Source organism: Salvelinus fontinalis, chromosome 28, assembly GCF_029448725.1.
Source record: "Salvelinus fontinalis isolate EN_2023a chromosome 28, ASM2944872v1, whole genome shotgun sequence".
In the NCBI taxonomy this organism is placed as follows: domain Eukaryota; kingdom Metazoa; phylum Chordata; class Actinopteri; order Salmoniformes; family Salmonidae; genus Salvelinus; species Salvelinus fontinalis.
Window position 1 is genome coordinate 7,893,260 of NC_074692.1, and position 21,564 is coordinate 7,914,823.

The following is a 21,564-nucleotide window of genomic DNA, read 5'->3' on the forward strand; positions in this document are numbered from 1 at the left end:
GTACACATTACATGTTGAATGCTTAGCAGGACAGGGAAATGGTCCAATTCACACACTTATGAAGAGAACACGTGGTCATCCCTACTACCATCTGGCAGACTCACTAAATGCAAATACATGGCTTGTAAATGATGTTGGAGTGTACCCCTGGCTAGCTGTAAAAAATGTCATCAAGAAAATGGTGCTGTCTGCTTTGCTTAATATAAGAAATTTTACTTACTTTTACTTTTGATACTTACGTTTATTTACAATTGCACTTTAACTTCGTAGTCATTGTTTGATTTCAAATCCAAACTTTGAGCATTGAGCCAAAAGAAGAATTACAGAGGGCACTGTAAATCATATCGTAGGCCTAATAGTACTGTAGAGCTCTTTATACTTGCACACAATATAGCTGGGTCGCCTCGTCCTGCCCCTAGGGGTTCACCGCCCTACATCGCCACAACCCACCCCACTCAGCTTTCGGATCTTAGTGAAACATTCATTATTGGTTTCAGGTGTGTTAAGCCAAGATCAGAGAGACAACAGTACAGCAGACCCCCAGTACCAGGACTGAGCAGCCCAGCAGCTAGGGATTGCCTAAATAGGTATCTCCCTTGACGTGGGCCTGTTTTCAGTACAGACTCCTTTGTCGTACAGTATTCCATATAAGGCATCCAGACCTTATGAAAGTTGCACAATATACCCTTAATCTGGTAATAAATCAAATCTAGTGATAACTTGACATTTCTGCCATCCATTGTGACATTGTGGGAGGATAACCAACCTTCAAATTAATAGCAATGCATTTCTTAGCCGCTATAAATGCTAGTTTCTTCTGATAACAGTCTCCATGACTGGGCATTCTAACATATCTGTATCCATTCATTGTCATCAATAGTGTCTCGAAGGTCTTTCTCACATTTTTGTTCTACATGTTTTGTGCCATCGGGAAAAGCCTATCAACCTTTGATACAGTTTGGAAATCAACTTGAGGTTTGTCAGACTCTTAAAATAGCATGAAGCTTCTTGCTTGTCCAGTGTTTTCTGCACAGAGATAATAAAGTATTGCATCTACAAAAGTTCACCTCAGCTCCACCACAGACTGGTCTTCTCTGGTTGCCTGACCCAGCGGAGACCTGTCACCATCTGATCCTGCTCAGATGAGGCATAACAAAGAATGACCTTGGTGTACATTTATACATTATATTAACCAAGAACAGAATCAATGGTTCAATCATTGAAATTTTTTATTTTTATTTTATTTATTTTACCGTTATTTTACCAGGTAAGTTGACTGAGAACACGTTCTCATTTGCAGCAACGACCTGGGGAATAGTTACAGGGGAGAGGAGGGGAATGAATGAGCCAATTGTAAACTGGGGATTATTAGGTGACCATGATGGTTTGAGGGCCAGATTGGGAATTTAGCCAGGTCACCGGGGTTAACACCCCTACTCTTACGATAAGTGCCATGGGATCTTTAATGACCTCAGAGAGTCAGGACACCCGTTTAACGTCCCATCCGAAAGACGGCACCCTACACAGGGCAGTGTCACCCTACACAGGGCACCCTACAGGGCACCCCACAGGGCACATTTGTGGCCTGCTGGAGGTCATTTTGCAGGGCGCTGCCAGTGCACCTCCTTGCACAAAGGCGGAGGTAGCGGTCCTGCTGCTGGGTTGTTGCCCTCCTACGGCCTCCTCCACGTCTCCTGATGTACTGGCCTGTCTCCTGGTAGCGCCTCCATGCTCTGGACACTACGCTGACAGACACAGCAAACCTTCTTGCCACAGCTCGCATTGATGTGCCATCCTGGATGAGCTGCACTACCTGAGCCACTTGTGTGGGTTGTAGACTCTGTCTCATGCTACCACTAGAGTGAGAGCACCGCCAGCATTCAAAAGTGACCAAAACATCAGCCAGGAAGCATAGGAACTGAGAAGTAGTCTGTGGTCACCACCTGCAGAATCACTCCTTTTTTGGGGGTGTCTTGCTAATTGCCTATAATTTCCACCTTTTGTCTATTCCATTTGCACAACAGCATGTGAAATTTATTGTCAATCAGTGTTGCTTCCTAAGTGGACAGTTTGATTTCACAGAAGTGTGATTGACTTGGAGTTACATTGTGTTGTTTAAGTGTTCCCTTTATTTTTTTGAGCAGTGTATAATGTGGCTGTCCATGGTGCAGGTTTCTGTGCGTGTGTGTGTGTGTGTGAGTGAGAGTGTGTGTGTACAATAAAAAAGGTTTCTCTTACCCTACTTGCACTAGTTGAATGTCAATGCCATCCTCCTCTCTTTCACGTTGGCAAAACCTATATGGCTCTATCATACACTACACTTTTTGTTGTCATAGGCTACCTAGCTAAAATTCTTGCTAGCCTAACTTCCTCGCATGTGCAACAATGAACCAGCTAGGTTAGCTAGCTAGTTAACATCTAGGCCACATATTGAACTTCAAGCCTCTCAGGCCAGTGGCATAATATGTTAATTTATGGTTAGATCAGAATCGCCATCATAATAATTGGCCCGTACAGAGTTTTAAGTCAAAACCACAAGTCTAAATCCCCATCCATGTCTTAGGAAAGGGTTGATTTAGCAAACTAGCTACTGCAGGACATCAACACAAGCAGACCAGAAACAGACATGTTTTTCTGACAATGTTTTGCTTAGGATGTGATTTGATTGGTGTGAAGCCAAATCCAAACTGGTCTGCCTACCTTGGTGGGAGTTTTGCTGCACCAGGACTACCCACAGTTGAGGTCAGCTCAATGCTGATTGGCTGTCTGTTATTTTTTTTAAATGATCAAGGTAGGCCAAATGCTTTCTGGCATCAATCAATCAAATGCAACCAGCTATACTATTTTGTTCCAGACAGCATCGTGGCTACACATACTGAGAAAGGGGCTCTGCATTTCTCGCTGAGATAATTTCTCCGGTGAGATTCAGCCACTTCCGAATTGATGGGAAATTATGAAAACAGAGATGAGAGAAATGTTGTAATTTTTATTGGTCAAATATTTTGGGAAGCATGGCATAGGATCTCACACAATTGTGTTAAAATCAATTTAAGACCGGGAGGTCCGTGGGGCGACGCACAATTGGCATAGCGTCGTCCGGGTTAGGGAGGGTTTGGCCGGTAGGGATATCCTTGTCTCATCGCGCTCCAGCGACTCCTGTGGCGGGCCGGGTGCAGTGGGAGCTAACCGTGGGGGCGGGTGCACGGTGTTTCCTCCGACACATTGGTGCGGCTGGCTTCCGGGTTGGAGGCGCGCTGTGTTAACCTGTCTAGGATGAGGGTGCCGCTAGCGGCACTCCCCCCCCACCCCCACTGAAAAGGCAGAGCCGCGAAATTCAAAAAAAATATATTTTTTTAAATATTTAACTTTCACACATTAAAGTCCAATACAGCTAATGAAAGACACAGATCTTGTGAATCCAGCCAACATGTCCGATTTTTAAAATGTTTTACAGGGAAGACACAATATGTAAAGATGTAAATCTATTACCTAAAAACACATTAGCATAATCCACCGTCTTTTATTTGTCCACCAACACCAGTAGCTATCACCAATTCGGCTAAACTAAGATATTTATAGCGCCTAACCGAGAAAAAAACTCATCAGATGACAGTCTGATAACATGATAACATATTTATGGTATGGGATAGGTTTTGTTAGAAAAATGTGCATATTTCAGGTAGATGGCATAGGTTACAATTGCACCCACCGTCACAAATGGACTAGAATAACTACATAGAGCAACGTGTTTACCTACTTACTAATCATCAAACATTTCGTAAAAATACACAGCATACACTAATCGAAAGACACAGATCCTGTGAATACAGACAATATTTCAGATTTTCTAAGTGTCTTACAGCGAAAACACAATAAATCGTTATATTAGCATAGCACATAGCACATAGCAGCCCAGCATTGATTCTAGCCAAAGTGAGCGATAACGTCAACATCGCCAAAATATATTATTTTTTTCACTAACCTTCTCAGAATTCTTCAGATGACACCCCTGTAACATCACATTACAACATACATATACAGTTTGTTCGAAAATGTGCATATTTAGCCACCAAAATCATGGTTAGACAATGTAAAATGTAGCCCAGCTGGTGAGAAAATGTCCGTGCGCCATATTAGACAGTGATCTAGTCGTATACATAAATACTCATAAACGTGACTAAAAAATATAGGGTGGACAGGGATTGATAGACAATTTAATTCTTAATACAATCGCGGAATTACATTTTTTAAATTATCCTTACTTTTCAATACAGTTTGCGCCAAGCGAAGCTACGTCAAAAAACATGGCGTCCTAAGCCACTAACATTTTTCGACAGAAACACAATTTATCATAATAAAAATGTCCTACTTTGAGCTATTCTTCCATCAGTATCTTGGGCAAAGGATCCTTTCTTGGGTCTAATCGTCTTTTGGTGGAAAGCTGTCCTCTTGCCATGTGGAAATGCCAACTGCGTTCGGGATGAACTGGAAGCGTGCCCAGCCATTCACAGCGTTTCAGAAATAAATGTCCCAAAATCGCACTAAACGGATATAAATTGCTATAAAACGCTTTAAATTAACTACCTTATGATGTTTTTAACTCCTATAACGAGTAGAAACATGACCAGAGTAATATTACTCCCTCCACTAATGCTTGGAACAGGTGCGGGTCGGTGTCCTCCAGGCGCATGACGCAGCTCCAAAAGAGTGACTAGCCTCAGGGTTTTTTAATTTGTAGTGCCTGTGAACGCGCAATCGACCCCATTCAAATCGTCATCACGTAAAGGCATCCAGGGGAAGACGTAAGCAGTGTCCGTATACTCATAGCAATAACTGTGGCCTTTTAACTGACTCCAGATCAGGGGCCAACATTTCTGAAATCTGACTCCATGTCAGGGAAATTGCTGTAGAATGGGTTCTGTTCCACTTAGAGACAAAATGTCAACTCCTATAGAAACTATAGACTGTTTTCTATCCAATAATAATAATAATATGCATATTGTACGATCAAGAATTTTGTGGGAAGCCGTTTCAAAAATTACACGATTAGCATAAATAGTGACAACAGCGCCCCCAGCCTCAACAGGTTAAGAAGCAGTGCGGCTTGGTTGGGTTGTGCTTCGGAGGACGCATGGCTTTCGACCTTCGTCTCTCCCGAGCCCGTACGGGAGTTGTAGCGATGAGACAAGACAGTAATTACTAGCGATTGGATACCACGAAAATTGGGGAGAAAGGGTGATAAAAAAAATAAAAAATAATAATAAATAATAATTAAAAAAAAATATCAATTTAATCAGTTTTATTTTGAAATTCTTTAGTAAGTAATACTAATTATTTAAATAAAATATGGGGGGGGGGGGGGTGTTGCGCATGTCACCATTAATATCCACTCTATGAGGAGATTTGATCTAAAGTCCCTCTTTTTAACTCACCTGCACATTCATTTTCTTTGTTGTTCCTTTTCAAAGAATACATTATGTACAATTACACTAAGTTGTATTTGAATAATGCAATATTTTAAATCCCTGTAGTCTTTAAAATGATATTCAGGAGCAAAAGGTTTTCAATAGTTTTTAATTCATGAAAAAAAGGGGCCAGTTACCTCATAGTAGAGGGGGGGCGGTTGACCCCAACACACTCATCCAACATATTACGACTTTACTCAAATTATCTACATTTACCTTAAGGCTTTTCTACTTGTATATTTAAAAAAACAAATTATAGATCTAACGTCATTGGAATATAACTACAACTTTTTCAAAATTTCAAAAAATTAGATCAATTTACCACAACATCGTTTTGTTGAAATATCCCCAAAAGTTGTGATGAAACAGAGGGAATTTTTTGTTGAGCAAGAGCAGTGGCAGCCAGTGAAAGTGTTTGGAAAATAGTTGGGTGACATCTTGTGGCCTTTGTCAGTTACACTCATATTTGTCTCCGTTAAAAATCATCGCACTCCTAAAAGGTAGGCTATAAAACGTAGCTCAAGAGAAATGGAAAGTCTCTCCAACTTGGCTCTTTTCAAACTACGACTGTAATACCGCCTAGTATAGCCAAAGAAATCAGTAAATGTGACAAATGTGTGGTTTGTGTCTACCTGTTAGGTGTTCATGTCGGAGCCGAGGAAGCCCAGTCAGAAGCTGAAGGTATGGTTCGGAGAGTACTGGAACGTGTCTGACTTCCTGGCCATCCTCCTCTTCCTGGTGGGGCTGGCACTGCGCTGGCACAGCGGGTCCTACCGGACAGCAGGGCGGATCACCTACTGCCTGGACATAATCTTCTGGTATGTTCGGATGCTGGACCTGCTAGCGGTCAACCAGCACGCTGGACACTACCTCACCATGATCACCAAGATGGTGAGTACAGCGTTTCCTTCCTTTGGCTAACATCTAGGGTACGTACAAAACTATATTCCCTATATAGTGCACTACTTTTGTAAGCCATTTCAGGCACACTCTACTGGGTTAGTGTAATAGAGATCCTGAGTGACGCAGCGGTTTAAGGCACTGCATCGCAGTGCTAGAGGCGTCACTACAGGCTAGTGTTCAATCGCTGGCTGTATCACAACAGGCGGCTCACAATTGGCCCAGTGTCGTCCGGGTTAGGAGAGGGTTTGGCCGGGGTAGGTCGTCATTGTAAATAAGAATTTGTTCTTAACTGACTTGCCAAGTTAAATAAAATACATAGCTCCACCTAATCACAGCCCAGTGTTTTTAAAATCTTGGTCTATAGCCTTCAAACACAACTCTGGAACTCAAAGTCAGTTCCACTGCATTTTTCCATTGTTTCCCTTTAATCAGGGACTGATTTAGACCTGGGATACCAGGTGTGTGCAATTAATTATCAGGTAGAACAGAAAACCAGCAGGCTCCGGACCTCGTAGGGTAAGAGTTGAATACCCCTGGTCTATAGGGACCCAAAGGGATGAACATTTTAGTTCTAGTTTAGCAATAAAATACCTGATAATGCGAATCAAGGACTTGTTGATGAGAATCAGGGATTTTATTTTGTTGCTTGTACATCTAAAATGTGCACCCTTGTGTGCCCCCCTAATACCAGAATGAAAACACTGACTTATGCCACATAGGGATGTGACGGTCATGGAATTTTGGATAACATTTATTGGTCAGCCAAATGACCGTGGTCACCATTATAGAATTAGTAGAACCGGCGTCCCCATTCAAATCAATTATGGCATAATGGGTGTACTGGTGGCCATTGCGAGTGTACCCATAGGATCAAAGCAGGAAATAAAAGCAGGAAGTGTACCCATCAATATGTCCTATGATTTGCGATTTGTGATGTGATTACCATGGAAATTACCAGCCAGCCATTGCGAGGGTATCCATGAGTTTACTAGCCAAATTTCCAGGCTTAGATGTTCCAAGCCCGTTCTATTCATTATATTTCTAGGTGTGCTGCTGCTGCAGGGAGCGCGGCGTTGCCTAGGCACCCGAAGGCTTGTTTCAGCAAGGAGCAACAAAGTTTCATTATGTTGTAAAGAGTCCATGTTACCGCAGAAACGGGCTCAACCACACAAATGCCTGGCCATCTCTTCTTCAGTCAGATGTTCATTCCACAAAAAAGAAAACAGTTATAACGGTTATTTTATTTTCATGGTGGTCTTCATTCATAACCATTGGTTACACAGTTCTACGGTAACTGTGCCAGCCCTAATGCCACAGCATAGGGAAGTATTCAGACCACTTTACTTGATGGAGGCCCCTGTGTTCTTGGGGACCTTCAACGCTGCAGACATTTTTTGGTAACCTTTCCCAAATCTGTGCCTTGACACAATCTGTCTCGGAACTGTACGGAGAATTCTTCGACCTCATGGCTTAGTTTTTGCTCTGACATGCGCTGTCAACTGTGGGACCTTATATAGACAGGTGTGGGCATTTCCAAATCATGTCCAATCAATTGAATTTACCACAGGTGTAAAAACAAGGATGATCAATGGAAACCGGATGCACCTCAAGTTCCAGTCTCATAGCGAAGGTCTGAATACTTATGTAAATAAGGTATTTCAGTTTTACTTTTTTAATACATTTGTAAACATTTGTAAAAACCTGTTTTCACTTTGTCATTTTGGGGTATTGTGTGTAGATTGATGAGGATTTATTTTTATTTTGTCAATTTTAGAATAATTCTGTAACCGAACAAAATGTGGAAAAAAGTCAAGGGGTCTGAATACTTCCCAAATGCACTGTAGTTCTAAAAAGGGCTTAAAATGGAACATTTTATCATGGTGAAAAAACAAACAACAATGTTTGATACAAATGTAGAAAGTATGTCAAACATCCTTCCAGAACACTCTGAGATACCAAAAATATTTACCACTCCCGCTTGCGTGGAATCGCCCATTTAAAAAAAAAATCCTCTATGTTCTCGACCCATTTGCTCAGACCAGTAACATGTTTTACATTGTGGTCATGATGGCCATCGTGCTGCTGAGTTTCGGGGTGTCCAGGAAGGCCATCTTGTCTCCAGACGAAGCTCCTTCATGGACCCTGCTCAGAGATGTGGTCAACCAGCCATACTGGATGATGTTTGGAGAAGGGTACCCCGATGAAATAGACGGTGAGTAACTACTAACCAGTGACCAGTTACAGTAGTGGTTCCGTTTGATTGGAGTTGCTTGCAACACCAGAGTTGTGGGGGTGACTCCTGTATGGGCCACAGTCAATGGGAATATGATGCCATTTGAGACCCCCGTCCCTTTTGTGTTTATGGCAGCCTGTGCAGAAGGCAAGCCGTGTGCCCCCGGGGCTTTCCTCCACCCTTTCCTCCAGGCCGTCTACCTCTTCTTCCAGTACCTCATCATGGTCAATGTCCTCCTTGCCCTTCTCAAGTAGGGACTCTAAACCCTCCATCAAAAATATAAATTGTCTTTTGAATCTGTCTTTTTCTGCCTGATGTTTATGCTTTATGTACAAATTGGGTTTTGCAGCATCTCTCAGTGCTTTACGGTTTGTTATGGATCTTTTTTTGACAGCAATGTCTACTTTAAAATGAAGTTCGCGTCCAAAAAGCTGTGGATGTACAACCGTTACCGTTACATCATGACCTATCAGGAGAAGCCGTGGCTGCCCCCGCCCCTCGTCAGCCTGATTCACATGACCCTGTGTGTGACCGCCATTTACCGGAAACACAGGGGCTTGTCTGAGAAGGAGAGGGACTCCTGTCGGCTTAGTGAGTGTGTGTGTGTGTGTGTGTGTGTGTGTGTGTGTGTGTGTGTGTGTGTGTGTGTGTGTGTGTGTGTGTGTGTGTGTGTGTGTGTGTGTGTGTGTGTGTGTGTGTGTGTGTGTGTGTGTGTGTGTGTGTGTGTGTGTGTGTGTGTGTGTGTGTGTGTGTGTTTTTGGATAAGTACAACTGATTTAGCCTTAGTCTACTACGCTGTTGTTCTATGACAGTATTGATTCAAAGCATTTTCACGTGGTAGGAAAATGCTACAGTACTTCTAAGTGAGTTTGTTTGAAATATGGACTTGTTTGTAATTTTCTCTCCCTCTGTCAGAGCTTTACCTGGGCCGAGAGGAGCTGAAGAGGCTTCATGAGTTTGAGGATAGGTGTGTGATAGCGTATTTCCACAAGAAAAAACAAGATGTTCTCTGCAGCCAGATCCACAGGATCCGAGCCACTGCAGAAAGGTGAGTCTGAGATGTCGAAAGAGTCCAACTACCTCTCAATAGCCATAGAGATACCCTTTTTGTGACTCCCCTGAATGTCTCTGTGTCCTTGACCTGACAGGGCTGAGGAGATGGGTGTAGTTATTGGTGAGGTGTCTGAAAGGGTCAATTTCATCCAGGACAGCCTGCAGGTGCTGGACAGCCAGCTGGCCCAGCTGCAGGTCCTGTCCGCCCTGGCCGTGGACACCCTCACCCTACTGTCAGCCTCTGACAGCCTGCAGCAGAAGGAAGCCCACCTGGAACACTGCCGGCCAATTGCCCACTCCCATCACCACTCACCCAACAGCTGTACCCTCCCCCACATTGACATCACGCCCTGCCACACACCCAAGGCCTACCGCAGCACCCCACCCTCCCTGCTGTGGGAACACACCTCCCGCAGCCACCGTCCGCCACTGGAGTGGCACCCGGGAACATGGGGGGACGGTGGCTGTGAGGGGTGGGGGGCTGGCGAGACGAAAGAGGAAGAGGAGGTACAGAGTATCATAGTGCATCATGGTGGCGAGGTATGGCCGCTTGGTTATGGCTTTGCCCCCCATGACTCTCTCCCTCAACTGGGCGGTGCAGGGCTCAGGGACAGGACCCCCTGTGAGTCATGCGGGCCATCCCACTGTGGCTCTCGTCTGCACCCCTGGACCTGGGCTGTAGAGGGTTCTCTGGAACCCCCCCACTGCAAACCCTGGGCCTACTGCGACCCTGAGATGTGCATGGAGGAGGACGAAGAGGGGGAGGTTGGGCAGCCCTTTGATGTGGATGTGTCGAGGGCCTTTAGCCATGACTTTCTGTTGTTGGACCCCCAGTTCGAGAGAGGCTGTGGGGCCATGGGTTTGGTGAACCCTTCCTTCTGTAAGGATGACGACCCTGGGGCAGCAAGCTCCAGACTGGGCCAGTGGGGCAGGAAGTGTCCTCGTCGGTGGACATGTCTGTCCAGGGACCAGCCGCACAGACACAGCCGCTCTCCTTCCTCTAGCATGGAGAACATGGCTCTATCTAATCCCTCCCTGAGGCCACTACAAGCCTCTTTCCCCGCCCTCGACTGCCTATCAGGGGAGCGGAGCTTCACAGCTGACATACCCCTTGGCTGCAGTAAAAGCAGAGGTACTGTACCACCCTCTTATGCTTGGTGAGCATTAGCAACAACATGCAAAGAAGGCTCAGTTACCCAATATTTTATTTTGTCATCCCATTTGTATTATGTACCACATTTCAAATCAAATCAAATGTTACTTGTCACATGCTTCGTAAACAACAGGTGTAGACTAACAATGAAATGCTTATTTATGGGCCCCTCCCAAAAATGCAGAAAGATTTTTTTTTTTAAATAGTAGAAGAATAATAACACAAGGAATAAATACATAATGAGTAACGATAACTTGGCTGTATACACAGGGTACCAGTACTGAGTTGATGTGCAGGGAGTACGAGGTAATTGAGGTAGATATGTACATATAGGTAGGGATAAAGTGACTAGGCAATGGGATAGATAATAAACAGTAACAGCAGCGTGCAGTATTTGATGAGGCAAAATAGTATGTGCAAAAAGGGTCAATGTAGCTATTGGTTAACTATTTAACTAACTATTTAGCTGTAGGCCGTCATTGTAAATAAGAATGTGTTATTAACTGACTTGCCTACTTAAATAAAGGTTAAATAAAACAATTCTAAAATTAAAAGCAGTTTTATAGCTTAGGTATAGGAGCTGTTCAGTGGTACCGCTTACTGTGTGGTAGCAGAGAGAAAAGTCTATGACTTGGGTGGCTGGAGTCTTTTTAGGGCCCTAGGGCCGTCCTCTGACACCGCCTGGTATAGAGGTCCTGGATGGCAGGGAGCTCGGCCCCAGTGATGTCCTGGGCCATCCACACTACCCTCTGTAGAGCCTTGCGGTCGAATGCCAAGCAGTTGCCATACGAAGCGGTGATATAGCCAGTCAAGATGTTCTCAACGGTGCAGATGTGAATGCTATGGGACGACAGTTATTTAGACAGGTTACCTTGACGTTACCTTGGCCACATACCCATGTACGAGTGCAATACCCATAAGGTAAAGATTCCATGACACTAATCCATTTCTCAATGTATCTCTAGTGATTCTACCTGTCCTGGTTGTGTTATGCAGAGTGGTCCAAGTCATCTGACCTGGCGATGACCTCAGGGAGCAGAGAGAGGTGTCAGGCCGGGAAGACAGTCAAGATTTTGGAGGGGAGTTCTTCAGATGCTGTAAGACAGACAGACAGACAGACGTCTGAACACTGAATCTGTTCAATCATATATCCAAACTGCATCAGCCATTTACTACTAGGTCCTGCACAGTGCCAGTCTAATGGATCCATAGCTATTTATATCAGTACATTTAAAGCTGTGTATAGCCCATGTATATCGATTGATTTGAGATGATCCTTCATTGACCTCTTTGCTCTCAGGTGAAACAGGTGGACTCTTACCTCTCTGACGTGTGCAGGAAGAGGCGGCACATGGGAGGAGAGCCTGTATGCTGGTCTGCATCTGCTAGCCTCAACAAGTTCAGTATGTGTCAATGTGCAGCTCCCATAGAGACAGAAACAGGGCACACCTCCTTTCTTTGCCATAGATCACTTCTGTGACAGCATGCTAAAGCTGCTCTCCATCTCTATGACAGTGCTCTACCCAAAATGTCTGAATGTACCCTAACCTAAAGCTATAGATATATCCTACACTTATAAAAAGGGGTTACAAAAGGATTCTTCGGCTGTCCCCATAGGAGAACCCTTTTTGGTTGCAGGTAGAAGGCTTTTCTGTTTCCATGTCGAACCCTCTGTGTAAAGAACCCTTTTAGGTTCTAGATAGCACCTTTTTTTCTGAGAGTGTTGATGAATTGCACCTAATTGACTTCATATCAGCTTTTGACGATTCACCATTATCGTTTCACTAAACACCCTCTCATGTCAATATTGTTACAGATTTTGAACCCCTGGATTCTTTGCAGAAAGAACATTTTTCACATCAGGTAAGATTTTATGTTGTGTATAAGCAGATATATTTCCTGTATTATAAACATGTTAAAGGTCCAATGCAGTCGTTTTTATCTCAATATCAATTAATTTCTGGGTAACAATGAAGTACCTTAACTGTGATTGTTTTCAGTTAAAATGGTAAAAAACAAAAGCTTCTTAGCAATGGGCAATTTCTCAAGCAAGAATTTTTCTACGACAGAATATTTGCTGTTATTGGCAGAGCAGTTTGGAATTCTTTCGTATTTGTCTATTAACTAATTTACTGTGTAGTGATGTCATCTTGGAAGGCCAAAACTCCATCCCACCTAAACAGGCTGAAATGTCAGTCTTTTCAAACAGCTCTTACACTAAAAGGTCATTATCATAATTTTCACAATTTCATAGTATTATTCGAACCTCGTAGTGTGAAAATATATGCAAAAAACAGGGAAATCACGTTTTTGACTGCACTGGGCCCTTAAGTAATAAAAACGTGGAGATGTATACTGTATAGTGATATCTCTATATAGGTTGAAGACTGTTTAAAAATGTTCAGCTAAGATTATGACTGCGTTCCAAGCTGACTACATTGCAGTTGCCTGCCAGATCGACACAGCATCTGGATAGTTGTTTAATTATCAGCTAACCATATCATATTTTTTTGCCTTAAATTTCTATTTTCCCCACCACTGATCTACAGTTTACTCCACATTTAAGTCAAAGAAAAATTTTGTCATCAGAAATGAATGCAACATTTTTAACCAAGACTTCTTGATTGCAAAGGTATTCACACCCCTTGCTGTGACACATCTAAATACATTCAGGAGCAAATATTTTCATAAAGAATCACAATTTCTTGTGACACTTGGAGGGGGGTGGAGACAAGCACAAGGACAGGTGAAACAGATCAGGGCGTGACACTGCCTCTATAACGTCAGAGGATAGTGTATAGAGAATATTGCTATACATCAATCATTTCCAACCAAACTGACTGAGCTTGAGTATTTTGACAAGAACAATAGATATTATGTCGGCCTAAAAGTTGTACAAAATTGGTGGAATATTATTCAAAATTATTCACAGCTGTCACGCTCTGACCATAGTTTGCTTTGTATGTTTATATGTTTTGTTTGGTCAGGGTGTGATCTGAGTGGGCATTCTATGTTGTATGTCTAGTTTGTCTGTTTCTGTGTTTGGCCTGATATGGTTCTCAATCAGAGGCAGGTGTTAGTCGTTGTCTATGATTGGGAACCATATTTAGGTAGCCTGTTTTGTCATTGTGGGTTGTGGGTGATTGTCTATTTTTTGTGTTCAGCACTATTTTCTATATAGTGTCACGTTCGTTTTGTTGTTTTTGTAAAGTTGGTTAAGTGTTCTTCGTTATAATAAATAGAAGATGTATTCATATCACGCTGCGCCTTGGTCGTCCTCTCTTCCACATTACGACGAACGTGACAACAGCTGTAATTGCTGCCAACGATTCTTCCAGCAAGTATTAACTCTGGGGTGTGAAGAACTTTGCAATCAAGATATCAGTTAGTTATTATTATTAGTCATTTTTTAAATGTTTTATACATTTTCTTTCACTTTGAAAATGTAGAGTAAGTTGTGTTGATCGGAAGGAAAAAATCTAATTTAATAGTTTAAAATAAATATTTAAGGCAGCAGTATGTGCACACTGTGCAAGAGGTGTGTAGACTTTCACTAGGCACTGTAGCAATCTGATGCCCGACTGTGCAGTCGATGACATAGCAATCAACTATTGGTTGATGCAATGCAACAACTGTTATGGATGCTCTGCTCTTGTCCTGTAGGACTCCAGTCAGTCCGTGTGGACCAGCTGGGCCTGCTCTTCGTAAGTCTGCATGGGGCGAAACGAGCTTATGAGATCACATGTACTGTACATGTACCCCTTTTTACACTATCTCTGGTCGGCTTAGTAGTGTAAAAAGCCCAAATGGAGTCCAACCTGGGTTCAAAAATGTTATTGAACTTTCAAATATTGATTGAGCCTACCTGGAGTGACAGATGGGCGGGGTTTACTGTGTTTGTACTATCCCATTGGTTCCATTGCGCCAGGCAAGATCAATCAACCACAGCTAGTGATTGGCTAGCAGTTAGCGAGCAGCTAGTATTTGAAAGAAAACACATTTGATCTCAGGTCTGCATGGAGTAGTGGTGGAATTGTGGAGAAAGTAGTCATTGTGGAAGTATTGAAGTTGTGTATAGTAGGATAGTTTTATCAGTTCTGTATGTTCTTCTGTTTTAGAGTGCAGGGTGGGATCGCACCTGAAGGTAGGTAACCTGACTCATGTCTAGATAAATTGCTTGTATGTAAAAATGTATATTTGTTTCTTTTTCTCATCTTTCCCCTCTGCTAGAATATTCACCTTCCAAATCAAAGTCGTAATTGTTAACTGTAATTGTTCATTTTGTTCTGTTCTTTGTTACCTCTGTGTTTGTCTGTTACATTTCAATCGATGGAAGACCTGGACCCACACTACTCAGGTACTCCCCAACAATCACATAAATCATATTTAAAAATATAGCTGCAATGAACGGTGTTCACAGGTTGACAGATAGGACACAAGATCAGTTGGATAACAAAGTAAGCAGTTTATCATGTATGAACTATCTTCCTTTATGTGCAAACAGTGAAAGCATTACCATGTTTATCTCTCAATACCACAAGGATGACACTAGCAGGACCAGATTAGCAGGACCAGGACCAGATTGTCACGTGCCCTGTGGTCCCCGACCTCCGGGGGCCCCCAACCAAATGTATTTATTCATTTTTTGGGTTGTGGGCCCCCTGGAGGTCGGGGCCCCCCCAGATAGCATATGATAGCAAAATGTGTTGAATTGCAGGAAATTAGCTTTAAAAATGTTAAAAATATTCCACTATATATGTCCATTAATATGTTATTAACATATCATGTGTCATAAAAATAGATAATTTCTTCACTACATGCAAATACCAGCGTTACTGCATCTCATTTCCTTGTTGTAAACAAAACACAATATCTAGAATTCATTGCGATTTCAGGACATTGTACCGCCCCGTTGAAGGTGGATCCAGTTTATGTTGAGAAATAGCAAAATGTCTGTGTTTGTAACCAGCACTTTCGGCCAGAGGATTTCTAAACTGATGGGGTTGCCAGGTCGTCAAGTGTTGAAAAGTGAAGCTATTCCATCGATTTTTCCCATCAAAAAAAGAAGGCATCCGATCAGCCAGCATCAGCGCAGCAGAAAAGAAGTCAAGCTGAGGTAACGTAGCTAACATTACCTAGCTAATTAGCTAGCGAACTACATTTGTTTATCTAAACCAAAATCTAGCTAGCTAGCTAGATTTAATAATATGCTTGCTAGACATTCCAGAGCAAATCAATATAATTAGCCAGCTGCTATCTGGCGATGTGATTTGTATCTTTGCAAGCTAACGTTAGCTTTGTTAGATTACGTCAGTTACAGCCTCCGGACCATATCTAACCGTTAGCGAGATAGCTAACTACCGGAGAGGCTGACCATGTTTTTTTTAATGAGCTAACATGACCACGTATTTAGAGTCCGATCGCATCAACATCAAGCTCAGCACTATGGCTCCATGATGAGCAGATACAGTGCATTCAGAAAGTAGTCAGACCCCTTGACTTTTCTCATATTTTGTTACAGTATAGCCTTATTCTAAAATGCATTAAATTAATTGTTTTCCTAATCAATCTACACACAATACCCCATAATGACAAAGCAAAACCATTTTTTTTGAAAACGTTGCAAATGTATTAAAACAAAAAACAGAAATACCTTATTTACATAAGTATTCAGACCCTTTGTTATGAGACTTGAAATTGAGCTCAGGTGCATCCTGTTTCCATTGATCATCCTTGAGATGTTTCTACAACTTGATTGCAGTCCACCTGTGGTAAATGCAGGGTTGGTCCTACAAAGCCAGAACCCCCTGATGGGAGAGCATAATATACAAAGAAAATCTCAAAGCTGCTAATGAGAACCTTGACGACCTTGTACCTAGCCGGTGTGGATTCTGGTGGGGTACCCCCACCCAGGTAGTGGTAGTGCTGACAACACTGGCTGCAGGAACCTATGGGGAGGGGGTCACACTTGGACAATCAGAGAGAGGTTATATTATTGTGACCCTGGTGGCACAAAATAATCAAAGGTCTGACTGCACAGAGGTGCTTGGGAAAATGGTCACAACGGGGGACCAATGTGTGTGTTTCAGGGGAAGGGGGTGTATCTGATCTCCATCACCTAGGACTTGACATTGGTTAATCAAATCTCCCCATTTTTGCAAATGTTCTCAATCTTGCATGCTTTCTCAGCTGTAACAGCTGTAACTGTATATGCATTCGTAAATCAAGTCCTTTCTTGAGTTGACCTCTGGGATGTAACAACAGTTAAGCATATGCACTTATGGTTGATTGTGGGGGAAAGGGGTTGAGTATGTAAGTGTGTGTGTGTGTATCCCACATCTGTTGCTAGGGGGTAAGAATGTTAGGGACAATATCTGGCCAAAATCTAAACTGCACCTGGCCTTTGTCTTTCATTTCAAAGATGATGGTACAAAAAAAATATTATGATATATTTTTTTGTATTATCTTTTACCAGATCTAATGTGTTATATTCTCCTACAATCCTTTAACGTTTCCACAAACTTCAAAGTGTTTCCTTCCAAATGGTACCAAGAATATGCATATCCTTGCTTCAGGGCCTGAGCTACAGGCAGTTAGATTTGTGTATGTCATTTTAGGCGAAAATTGGAAAAGAAAGGGGCCAATCCTTAAGAGGTTTTAAGTCTGGGAAAACTCCAGGGCTGGATGGCATACCAGTTGAGGTATACCAAACTTTTTTTGATATACTCAGATGACTGTTATTAGCATGTTTTAACCACTCTTATGTAAATGGTGGATTATCGGACACTCAACAAGAAGGTCTGAATTCATTATTACTGAAACAGGATACAAGTGGTAAATATAAAGATCCCTTTGGCACACCTGTATCTGGGGAGTTTCTCCCACTCTTCAATTTTTTCTTTAATATTTGCCGCAAAGAAAAAGCCATATCTCCGAGGCCCCTTACAATGTTGTGATGCAAAAATTCTAGCAAAATATATAGTACATAACATCTGGTGCCGACAGAGATGGCCGCCTCGCTTCGCGTTCTCAGGAAACTATGCAGTATTTAGTTTTTTTATGTATTATTTCTTACATTGTTACCCCAGGAAATCTTAAGTTTTATTACATACAGCCGGGAGGAACTATTGGATATATGAGCAACGTCAACTTACCAACATTACAACCAGGAATACGACTTTCCCGAAGAAGATCCTCTGTTTGGCCCACCACCCAGGACAATGGATCGGATCCCAGCCGGCGACCCAAAACAACGGCGCCGTAGGAGGGGCAGAAGGAGCGGTCTTCTGGTCAGGCTCCGCAGACGGGCACATCGTGCACCGCTCCCAAGTTTACTACTCGCCAACGTCCAGTTTCTTGACAACAAGGTAGACGAAATCCGAGCAAGGGTTGCCTTCCAGAGAGACATTAGAGATTGTAACGTTCTTTGTTTCACGGAAACGTGACTCACTTGAGACAAGCTATCGGAGTCGGTACAGCCACCTGATTTCTTCACGCATCGCGCCGACAGAAACAAACATCTCTCTGGTAAGAAGAAGGGTGGGGGTGTATGCCTTATGATTAACGAGACGTGGTGTGGTCATAACAACATACAGGAACTCAAGTCCTTTTGCTCACCTGACCTAGAATTCCTTACAATCAAATGTCGACCGCATTATCTACCAAGAGAATTCTCTTCGATTATAATCACAGCCGTATATATCCGCCCCCAAGCAGACACATCGATGGCCCTGAATGAACTTCATTGGACTCTATGTAAACTGGAAACCACATATCCTGAGGATGCATTCATTGTAGCTGGGGATTTTAACAAGGCTAATCTGAAAACAAGACTCCCAAAATTTTGTCAGCATATCGTATGCACTACCCGGGCGGGAAAAATCCTGGACCATTGTTACTCTAACTTCCGCGACGCATACAAATCCCTGCCCGCCCTCCTTTCGGAAAATCTGACCACGGCTCCATTTTGTTGCTCCCAGCCTATAGACAGAAACTAAAACAGGAAACGCCCGTGCTCAGGTCTGTTCAACGCTGGTCTGACCAATCTGATTCCACGCTTCAAGATTGCTTCGATCACGTGGACTGGGATATGTTCCGCATAGCGTCGGACATCAACATTGATGAATACCCTGATTCGGTGAGCGAGTTTATTAGCAAGTTCATCGGTGATGTTGTACCCACAGCAACTATTAAAACCTTCCTCAACCAGAAACCGTGGATTGATGGCAGCATTCGTGCAAAACTGAAAGCGCGAACCACTGCTTTTAATCACGGCAAGGCAACCGGAAACATGACCGAATACAAACAGTGTAGCTATTCCCTCCGCAAGGCAATCAAACAAGCTAAGCGTCAGTATAGAGACAAAGTAGAGTCGCAATTCAACGGCTCAGACACGAGAGGTATGTGGCAGGGTCTACAGTCAATCACGGACTACAAAAAGAAAACCAGCCCCGTCGCGGACCATGTGTCACGATCGTCTTGCTGTGAGAGATTGGACCAAGGCGCAGCGTGTGCAAAATACATCTTCTTTATTTTAAGAAGAGAGAAAAAACAAACAAGAAACAAACAACTAATAACAAACTAACAAAATAACAAAACTGACGACCGTGAAGCTAATAATACAGAAAGTGCTGACACAAACACTACACATAGACAATTACCCACAAACAGCTAAAGCCTATGGCTGCCTTAAATATGGCTCCCAATCAGAGACAACAATAACCAGCTGTCTCTGAGAACCAATTCAGGCAACCATAGACTTTCCTAGACACCAATACTAAACACTAACCCATCTACTCTACTTAACCCCCTAAACCATACAACACCCTAGACAATACAAAAACACACAAAGACAACCCACCCCAACTCACGCCCTGACCAACTAAATAAATAAAAGAAAAAGGAACAATAGGTCAGGAACGTGACACCATGATGTCCTGGTCCCAGACAAACTAAACAACTTCTTTGCTCGCTTTGAGAACAATACAGTGCCAACAACACGGCCCGCTACCAAAACCTGCGGGCTCTCCTTCACCGCAGCCAATGTGAGTAAAGCATTTAAACGCGTTAACCCTTGCAAGGCTGCCGACCCAGATGGCATCCCTAGCCGCATCCTCAGAGCAAACGCAGACCAGCTGGCTGGTGCGTTTACGGACATATTCAATCAATCATTATCCCAGTCTGCTGTTCCCCCATGCTTCAAGAGGGCCACCATTGTTCCAGTTCCCAAGAAAGCTAAGGTAACTGAGCTAAATGACTACCACCCGTAGCACTCACCTCCGTCATCATGAAGTGCTTTGAGAGACTAGTCAAGGATCATATCACCTCCACCCTACCTAACACCCTAGACCAACTCCAATTTGCTTACCGCCCCAATAGGTCCACAGACGACGCAATCGCAATCACACTGCACACTGCCCTAACCCATCTGGACAAGAGGAATACCTATGTAAGAATGCTGTTCATCAACTACAGCTCAGCATTTAACACCATAGTACCCTTCAAACTAGTCATTAAGCTCGAGACCCTGGGTCTCGACCCCGCCCTGTGCAACTGGTTCCTGAACTTCCTGACGGGCCGCCCCCAGGTGTTGAGGGTAGGAAACAACATCTCCACCCCGCTGATCCTCAACACTGGGGCCCCACAAGGGTGCATTCTCAGCCCTCTCCTGTACTCCCTGTTCACCCATGACTGCGTGGCCATGCACGCCTCCAACTCAATCATCAAGTTTGCAGACGGCACTACAGTGGTAGGCTTGATTACAAACAACGACGAGACGACCTACAGGGAGGATGAGAGGGCCCTCTGAGTGTGGTGTCAGGAAAATAACCTCTCACTCAACGTCAACAAAACAAAGGAGATGATCGTGGACTTCAGGAAACAGCAGAGGGAGCACCCCGCTATCCACATCGACTGGACAGTAGTGGAGAAGGTGGAACGTTTTAAGTTCCTCGGCGTACATATCACGGACAAACTGAAATGGTCCACCCACACAGACAGTGTGGTGAAGAAGGCGCAACAGCTCAATAATCTGAGTGCAGCGTTCAGCCACCAAAGCAAGCCATACAGTTACCCGCCAATTTGTGGAGTCAACAAAAGTCAGAAATAGCATTATAAATCTTCACTTACCTTTGCTGATCTTCGTCGGAATGCTCTCCCACGAACAAAACGGAGGTAATGGAACTCTTTTGACTGGGAGCACTTCCACAAGGAATGTTTGTTTTGTTCGATTATGTCCAAATACCTCTGTTTTGTTCGCACGTTTAGTTCACTATTACAAAGGCACAATGCGCGAGCGCAAAATCCAGACGAAAAGTCAAAAGAGTCCCATTACAGTTTGTAGAAACATGTCAAACGATGTTTACAATCAATCCTTAGGGTCTTTTTATAATAAATCTTCAATAATATTCCAACCGGACAATAGCGTATTCATTACAGAGGAAAAAGAAGGAACGGCGCGCCCACGTGACCGCGCATTAAACAACTCATTGGCCTCAGCCTAGTCCACTTGTTGAAACAGCTCTTATTCGACCCCCTTCCACAATAGAAGCCTCAAACAACTTTCTAAAGACTGTTGACATCTGCCGGAAGCCTTGGGAAGTGTAATCTGGCCCCATAGACACAGCATATTGGATAGGCAATCACTTAAATGAAACTACAAACCTCAGATTTCCCACTTCCTGGTTGGATTTGTCTCAGGTTTTTGCCTGCCATATGAGTTCTGTTATACTCACAGAGACTATTTTAACAGTTTTGGA

At 43.2% G+C, this 21,564-nt stretch overlaps 1 protein-coding gene across 1 annotated transcript in view; it reads left to right on the plus strand.

Annotated features, from left to right (window-relative positions):
- Positions 1-21,564, plus strand: part of LOC129825878 (transient receptor potential cation channel subfamily M member 6-like) — a 92,481-nt gene that overhangs the window by 58,527 nt on the left and 12,390 nt on the right. The window contains exons 22-36 of the mRNA XM_055886003.1: positions 6,105-6,356; positions 8,406-8,580; positions 8,737-8,851; positions 8,996-9,192; positions 9,517-9,649; positions 9,750-10,161; positions 10,282-10,786; positions 11,804-11,904; positions 12,108-12,210; positions 12,624-12,670; positions 14,146-14,148; positions 14,471-14,511; positions 14,818-14,834; positions 14,928-14,951; positions 15,144-15,164. Coding sequence (XP_055741978.1) covers positions 6,105-6,356; positions 8,406-8,580; positions 8,737-8,851; positions 8,996-9,192; positions 9,517-9,649; positions 9,750-10,161; positions 10,282-10,786; positions 11,804-11,904; positions 12,108-12,210; positions 12,624-12,670; positions 14,146-14,148; positions 14,471-14,511; positions 14,818-14,834; positions 14,928-14,951; positions 15,144-15,164 — 2,146 coding nt within the window. The remainder of the gene's footprint in view (positions 1-6,104; positions 6,357-8,405; positions 8,581-8,736; positions 8,852-8,995; positions 9,193-9,516; positions 9,650-9,749; positions 10,162-10,281; positions 10,787-11,803; positions 11,905-12,107; positions 12,211-12,623; positions 12,671-14,145; positions 14,149-14,470; positions 14,512-14,817; positions 14,835-14,927; positions 14,952-15,143; positions 15,165-21,564) is intronic.